General features: G+C 34.3%; 1 protein-coding gene across 1 annotated transcript; it reads left to right on the plus strand.

Moving 5' to 3' along the window:
* The first annotated feature begins 1,071 nt into the window (after positions 1-1,071).
* On the plus strand, positions 1,072-8,034 carry LOC138347409 (uncharacterized). Its single transcript, XM_069295706.1, has 11 exons — positions 1,072-1,314; positions 1,477-2,028; positions 2,489-2,862; positions 3,312-3,486; positions 3,894-3,992; positions 4,067-4,309; positions 4,439-4,917; positions 4,998-5,301; positions 7,418-7,483; positions 7,525-7,641; positions 7,900-8,034. Exons 1-11 carry the CDS (start codon positions 1,072-1,074, stop codon positions 8,032-8,034), a joined length of 2,787 nt encoding a protein of 928 aa, XP_069151807.1.
* The last annotated feature ends 347 nt before the right edge of the window (positions 8,035-8,381 follow it).

An 8,381-nucleotide genomic window follows, 5' to 3' on the forward strand; every position in this document is an offset into this window, starting at 1 on the left:
TGAAAAATAGGATTCTAAAGGGAAACTTACATAAATATACTATAAAAAAATATTTACCATTTATAGCAATACCATTTTTTTTTCACTTGATCACTTTTATTTCTTTTATAATACAAGTTTAATACATATTACAAAGAACAATTTATTATTCACATATAATATATGTTATAATGATGGATGATGTATTTATCACACATTTTAATACACTTATAATACATGTGACAATTTTTTACCAAACAAAACATAAGATATTACAAAAATAATTATAATTCAAATATATTACTTACATAATTCACTTTTAATACATATTATAGATTTATCACAATATTACTATAAATGATAATAAACAAAAAGTATTGCTAACATCAGTAATTATTTTTAAAAATATATTAATCCATGTAATTTTTCCATTCTAAAATATATGGGCCCAAGGATGGTTTTAGTATTCTAGGTTAAAAGACGGCGTTGTTATCCAATCAATACTTCAGTTACTTGTCCAAATAAACAACTCGTTTATTGTGCCATCAAATATAAACAATCTAGACCAAAGCATAGATGGATTTAATTGTCCAATTAATACTTTAGTTACTTGTCCAGATAAACAACTTATTTATTGTGAGGTGTTGACAAAAAGCTGAATAGCCTCATGCTACATAGCTTTCAATATTAATTATTTACTAGAGCAATTATATATGATTTTTTCCTGATATCAACACTATTGGATATTGAAGATTCTGTAGAAGATTCTAGAAAGAGTTAGTTATTAGTTTGTTACTAGTTTGTTGTGTAACTAATTTCTATGTGACATTAGGTAGCATAAGTGTGATCTATAAAAGAAGGCACTCTTCTTTCATTGTAGAATAATCTGAAAAGCAATAATAATAAAATCTCTCTCTTTTGCAAATTGGTGTGATTCATACATGGAAGTTGTTTCATACATGGAAGAACAAGCTTCCATGGATTCATTCATACAGTAACAAATTGATATGGTATCAAAGCAGCGACATAGGGGTACAATCTCAAGCTGCGTATTGATTTCAAAATCAGATCACAATTAATAAGTTTTTTGTTATGGCGAATCTAACAGTAGCAACTCTTGAACATTCTCATCCTCTCTATCTTTCTGCATCAGATGCACCGGGAATAGCCTTGATTGCGGTCAAACTCATAGGTCCAACCAACTATGGATTATGGAGCAGATCACTAAGGCTTGTATTATTGGTGAAGAACAAGCTCGGATTTGTAGATGGAACTTGCGTAAAGAGCCCGTTCAAAGGGGATTTAGCAAATCAATGGGAAAGATGCAACGTTGTGGTACTTTCATGGATCAGCAGTACTGTAGCTTAGGAATTGTTTACTACAATTGTATATGCTTCTAATGCTAAACGTGTCTGGGATGACTTCAAAGAGAGGTTTGACAAATCTAATCTCACAAGAGTATATCAACTTTGGACAGAAGTTGTATCTTTAAAACAGAGTACTGATTCAGTCACAGCCTATTACTCAAAACTAAGGGATCTATGGGATGAATTAGATGTATTAGTTCCAGCTCCTTTATGCAAGTGTGATGAATCTAAGCCTTATATTGAGCACTTAAATCAGCAAAGGTTATTAATAGAATCTTATAGCCATGTTAGAAGTGACATTTTACTTAAGGAGGTTGTTCCTACTGTTAATCAGGCCTATGCCACAGTAATACAGGAAGAAAGTCAGAGGTTACTAGGAGTTATGGATGTTAATAAGGAACCTCTCACAATGATGGTCAACAGGAGGCAAGGTTTCATAGGAAGGAAGCTATTTGACACTGCATGTGAGCACTGTGACTACAAAAATCACCTCGCAAAGGACTGTTATAGGGTCATTGGCTATCCTGCAGATTTCAAAAGTAAAAAGAGCAAGGGCAAGGTGACTCTTATGGAAGCAGCACTGGTGTCAAAAGCTATGGTGACTCTTAGGGTGGTAATGGTCAAACTAGTTATAGATCCAACAATCAGCAAAATGGTTCAAGTTTTAGATCTTATGCCAATTGTACTACCACTGAAGGAAAAGATATTGGATTCAATCTTAATACAATCATATATGAAATCTCAGACTCAACAATACCAGTAATTATACAAATACTGGAGATACAAATACTGGAGATAGTGGTGATTGCAAAGCAAACTTAGCAGGTAATGTATCTTTGACATCTGATGCTTATGATTATAGATGGATAATTGATTCTGGTGCAACTCACCACATCACATCATCTAAGGAAATGCTAGCAGAATTAAGCAATATAAATAATCAGATGTCAAATATTGTCCAATTACCAACAGGAAATAAAGCTTAAATTATTAATACAGGTCATTCCACTATTTTTGGTTGCTATAAGGTGAAGAATGTATTGCATGTGCCTAACTTCAAGTTTAACCTGTTGTCAGTTAATAGATTGATCAAGGACCTATTGTGTAGTATAAGTTTCTTCCCTAATTTCTGTGTAATGCAGGCACTCTCAAATGGCAAGGTGATTGGGATTGGTAGAGAACATGATGGTTTATGCTTGTTAAAGAATCCAATAAAAGTTGTTGCCAATACTGCCATAAAGGATAAAAGTACTACAACATCACTGTGGCATTTAAGACTTGGGCATCCCTTTATTGCTGCGATGCAACACATTTCAGATATCAAAGATCACCTAACTGATTTTCCATGTTGTCACACATGTCCTCAAGCCAAACAATATAGACCTGTATTTCTTGACAGAGTTCATAATTCTAGTTCTATTTTCCAGTTGATACATGTAGATGTGTGGGGTCCTTACAGGACTCCCACATATGATAGAAAGCAATATTTTGTTACAATTGAAGATGATTACAGCAGGTTTTCTTGGGCTTGCTTGATTCAATCAAAATTTGAAGTTTACTCTATACTCAAGGATTTCTTTTTAATGATAAACACTTAGTTTGGCATGAAAGTAAAAGTGTTGAGGTCTGATAATGGGACAGAGTTCATGAATTCAAAATGCAGTGAGTTATTTGCTTCTCTAGGCATTATACATCAAAGGTCTTGTGCATACACACCCCAACAGAATGGGGTGGTAGAAAGAAAGCACATACATATACTAAATACTGCCAGAGCTTTGAGATTTCATGCTAATATTCCTATTTCTTATTGGGGACACTGTGTAAAGGCTGCAATTTATTTGATTAACAAGATTCCCACAGCAGTATTACATGGAAAGTCTCCATATGAAATGTTATATGGTACTAAGCCACAATTAAATCACTTGAAGGTGTTTGGTTGTCTTTGCTTTGTTTCTCTACTTCCAGATCTGACAAGTTTGCTCCTAGAGCAAAGAAAGGAGTCTTCATGGGATATGCAGAAACTCAAAAGGGATATAGGGTGTTGGATCTGGAGTCTCATACATTTCATGTCAGCAGGGATGTCACATTTATAGAGGATGAGTTTCCATTCAAGTCACAGTTGACTTCACAACAACATAAGGTACCCCAATCAGTATGGTTATAGGAGTTCAGTAATGATGCACCTGTTTCTTCGCCTCATGCTGATTCATCATTTGTATTACAAAATGCTACTCGTCATGATTACTCAAACTAGTTCACAGACTCATTAGATAATGGAGAACAAATGAATGTTTCTGATAGTAATGAAGCTATGGATTCCACTATGAAGTCACTGCTGACACATCTGCCCCTGAAGAATCTACACATTTTAGACATACTAGACCTAACAGATCCATCAAGCCTCCTATATTGAACAAATATTATTTGGTGTCTAAATCTACCAAACAATCACATAAAGATGTGTCTTATTCTATTACTAACTATGCAGCCTATTCAAAGATTAGTCCTTCTTATATGTCCTTTCTAGCTGCATTATCCTCAATAAAGGAGCATGCTACTTTCAAGGAAGCATTTGGTTGCCTAGAGTGGATCAAGGCAATGCAAGATGAAGTTAATGCCTTAGAACAAAATGCAACTTGGACTGTGGTGACCTCCCTCCTGGAAAGAAAGCTATTGGCTCAAAATGGATATATAAAGTTAAGCTTCAAGCTTATGGATAGGTTGAAAGGTACAAGGCAAGATTGGTTGCTAAAGGTTACAACCAACAAGAGGGCCTCGACTATCATGAGACATTCTCACCTGTAGCCAAGATGGTGACAGTTAGAACCACTATTGGTGTTGCAGCCTCGCATGACTGGCCTCTTTATCAAGTGAATGTGCATAATGTGTTTTTGCAAGGTGACCTTCTTGAGGATGTGTACATGAGAATGCCACAAGGTTTTCGAAGGCAAGGGGAAAATAAAGTGTGTAAATTGCTCAAATCATTGTATGGGCTCAAGCAAGACTCTAGGCAATGGAACAAAAAACTCACTGAAACATTATTGACTACTGGATATTCCCAGAGTTCATAAGATCATTCCCTCTTTACCAAGAGGGATGGGGAGGATATAGCTGTAATTCTCATTTATGTAGATGATTTGATAATAAAACGGAATAGCAACAAGTTCATACAGGAGTTAAAGGATTCTCTTCACATCAGATTCAAAATGAAGGACCTTGGTGTTCTCAAGTTCTTTCTAGGCATTGAAATCATGAGATCCAAGTCTGGCATTTTGCTTAATCAGAGGAAATATGCCCTTGAGATGATCTCAGATACTGGTCTCCATGGTGCAAAACCAATAAACACACCTTTGGAGACAAATGTGAAACTTACGACTATGGAGTATGATGAACTTACTGGAACTATTGATGATCCCATACACAAAGACATCACAAGCTATCAAAGGCTAGTTGGAAGATTGATATATCTAACCATAAGTAGACCTGATATCAACTTTGCTGTTCAAGTTCTATCGGAATTTATGCAGCGTCCTAAGAGATCACACTGGGAAGCAACTCTGAGGCTAGTTAGGTATATCAAGAGCTGCCCTGGTTAAGGCATATTGTTAAGCAGCAAGAGAAGCCTTGAACTTGAAGCATTCTGCGATGCAGACTGGCAACTTGCCCCAACACAAGGAGGTTTATGACTGGATATTTGGTGAAGCTAGGGGATTCACTCATATCCTGGAAGTCAAAGAAGCAGCGTACAGTAAGTAGGAGCTCTGCAGAAACTGAATATAGGAGCATGACTGGAGTGGTTGCAGAAGTCACATGGCTAGTTGGACTGTTGAATGAACTAAAAGTCAATGTGAAATTTCTTGTAAAACTACAGTGTGACAACAAAGCAGCACTTCAAATAGCTACAAATCCAATTTTCCATGAGAGAACCAAACATATTGAAATGGATTGTCACTTTGTAAGAGAAAAGATCAAGAATGGAATAATACTACCTACTTATGTTAACACTAAACAACAACCGGCAGACATACTAACAAAAGGGCTAGATGTAGCCTCACATCATTTCATGTTGTCCAAGCTTGGAGTCTTCAACATATATTCAGACTAAAGCTTGAGGGGGAATATTGGATATTGAAGATTCTGTAGAATATTCTAGAAAGAGTTAGTTATTAGTTTATTATTAGTTTGTTGTGTAACTAATTTCTATGTGACATTAGTTAGTATAAGTGTGATCTATAAAAGAAGGCACTCTTCTTTCATTGTAGAATAATCTGAAAAGCAATAATAATAAAATCTCTCTTCTGCAAATTGGGGTGATTCATACATGGAAGTTGTTTCATACATGGAAGAACAAGCTTCCATGGATTCATTCATACAGTAACAAATTGATAAACAACAGATAAGTATCAATAAAGAGGCTAGATTTTACCATACTAATTCTAATTAAGTATCTAACTAATGCTAATAACTAACGAGGATGAAGAACATAAGAGTTAGAAAGAACTAAGTATTTTATGATCACCACAGAGTTTGTAATACACTCCATGATGATATTACAAATGTAGATGATGTCAGTGGTGGAGTTAGAAATTTCTTAAAGGGTGTCCAAAAATAGCAACTTATTATGTTAAGGGTGTCCAAAATAGGTTATTTAATCATTTCGTATATCATTTTACTTGTAAATATGCTTTTATTTTTCCGACGAATTGGACACCCTTGACACTATGTGGCTACGCCAGTGAATGTTGTTATGTCGTAATTTTACTAACTTTAGAATAATCACTTTTGAAATGCTCTAAGTATAAATGTTTTTTGAGAAATACAAAAGAATCGTCACTTAATTTTTAAAGAAATTAAAAAAAATAATCTAACAGATTAAATCTTTATAAATTTAGAGAAAATAGGTAAAAGGGTCTCATTTACTCTTCAAGAAGGTTTAAGTGTCCGCTAATACACAATTATCCTACGACTTGACTAAAATGTATTTGACTAACTTTGAAAGGAAATGAACGAGTAAAGAAAAATTATTTTACCTAATTTTATTTATTTATACTTGTTTTATTTTTATTTCATTTATCTATAAATGTGCCATGTTTTAAAGAAAATCACTTGGAAGGAAAAGAACACAAGCAATTAGAATAATTTAGTAAATTTTCTCAAAACGAGGATTATAATAATCTAAGAAAGAAGTTGTCTTTAGCAAAACAAAAGAGACTAAGTAGGCCAGTAATTGCTCAAAGGTTTAACTAATGAAAATGTTACCCGTAAAGAGATTTAATTAAATTAAACCAAAATAAATAAAAAGTTTGATTAATATAAACTGACAAATAACAATAAAGGAAAGATACTAAAAGAGAGACAAAAATCAGATTTTTGGGCTTCAGCCCAACCTGTCGTAAGTCTAAGAATATGCCCGAAAAATGGGCTTTGAGCCATTTTTCAGCCCTTAAATCTATGTATACACCGGTTGTATGCTGCTGTATATAGGCTGCATTTTGGCCTGTTTTTCTATACATTGTATTGTAATTCCGCTTCTATTCCCTCTATATCTGCTTCCCTTTTCCTTCGACAGGTTCTTTTGAAGTGGCAGACTCAAAACAACACAACTGATTTATTCATATCGTGAAGGGTTAAAATTAGGTGTCAATGGTTTAAATAATATAAAATTATACATGATCTAATAATTGATTTGGAGCAATTATCTACTAAAGTTATTACTCGTAGCATGAAATTTATATAAATAAATAACTTAAACTATATGCTATTATGTATATTAATTTAGATTACATATGTGATGCACGTGCCTGTCATGATAATTAAAAAAATGCATTCAACAAAAATAAGGAATAAATTATAAATACATACATACATAATCCTTTTGTAATACATACTAATTTATTTATTTTATATACTTGGTATCATTATTTCTCTTTTAATTCTCGTTGATTAACCGTATTATTTTGTTCCGCTTTTATTGCTTTTATTACCACAAATATAATTTATGTTACGAGTTTATTCCGAACAATTGGTATCAGAGCACAGGTTCTGCTCATTTACAGAAATATTTTTTGCAGCTTATTGTACTATACTCAGTGAAAAAAAATGTCTGGAGTAAAGTACAAGGTAGCAAAATTCAACAGGTGATAGCTGTTTCAAGATGAGAGACTTGCTCATCCAACAGGGTTTGCACAAGGCGTTAGGCGGCAAATCCAAAAAGCCCGAATTCATGAAACTTAGAGATTGGGAAGAAATCGATGAAAAGACTACTAGTGCAATCAGATTGCACTTAACAGATGATGTAGTTAATAACATCATCGATGAAGAGAGTGCATGTGAAATTTGGAAAAAGTTAGAAAATCTATACATGTCCAAAACGCTGACAAATAAATTGTACCTAAAGAAGTAGTTATACGCGCTACATATGGGTGAAGGTAAAAAAATTTTGTCTCATTTAAATGTAATTAAAGGACTAATAACGCAGCTAGCAAACCTCGGAGTGAAGATCGATGATGAAGATAAAGTCATAGTGCTCCTAAAATCGTTGTCATCTTCCTAGGATACTTTAGCAACAACCATTTTACATGGTAAGGACTCCATTGAGTTGAAGGATGTCAAATCAGCCCTTCTACTTAATGAGAAGATGACAAAAAGACCTGAAAAATCACGGACAGGCTCTCATAACAAAAAGTAGAGGCAGAAGTTACCAAAGGAGTTCAAGTAACTATGGTAGATCCAGAGCTCGTGAAAAGTCCAAGGTCCGATCAAAATCGAAGGCCAGAAATTTCTACAATTGCGATCAACCAGGACACTTTAAAAGAGATTGTCAAAATCTAAAAAGGGGCAAAGGAGAAAGCAGCGGCCAGAAGAATGATGACAACACACTACCATGGTGCAAAATAATGACAATGTTGTTCTCCTCATAAATGAGGAAGAACAATTCATGTACTTGGCTGTTGTAGAGTCAGAATGAGTGGTCGACACAACAATATCATACCATGCCACACCGGTAAGAGATCTTTTTTGCAGATATGTAGCCGG

Source organism: Solanum lycopersicum, chromosome 3, assembly GCF_036512215.1.
Source record: "Solanum lycopersicum chromosome 3, SLM_r2.1".
In the NCBI taxonomy this organism is placed as follows: Eukaryota; Viridiplantae; Streptophyta; class Magnoliopsida; order Solanales; family Solanaceae; genus Solanum; species Solanum lycopersicum.

What these genes read in the sequence shown, in the direction of transcription:
- LOC138347409 (XM_069295706.1), top strand. Translation starts at nt 1,072, where the DNA reads ATGGCGAATCTAACAGTAGCAACTCTTGAACATTCTCATCCTCTCTAT. An exon ending in ATTGAAGATGATTACAGCAG is followed by an intron (nt 2,863 to 3,311) that starts GTTTTCTTGGGC and finishes CTCTACTTCCAG; the next exon opens with ATCTGACAAGTTTGCTCCTA. An exon ending in AAGGTAGCAAAATTCAACAG is followed by an intron (nt 7,484 to 7,524) that starts GTGATAGCTGTT and finishes CTCATCCAACAG; the next exon opens with GGTTTGCACAAGGCGTTAGG.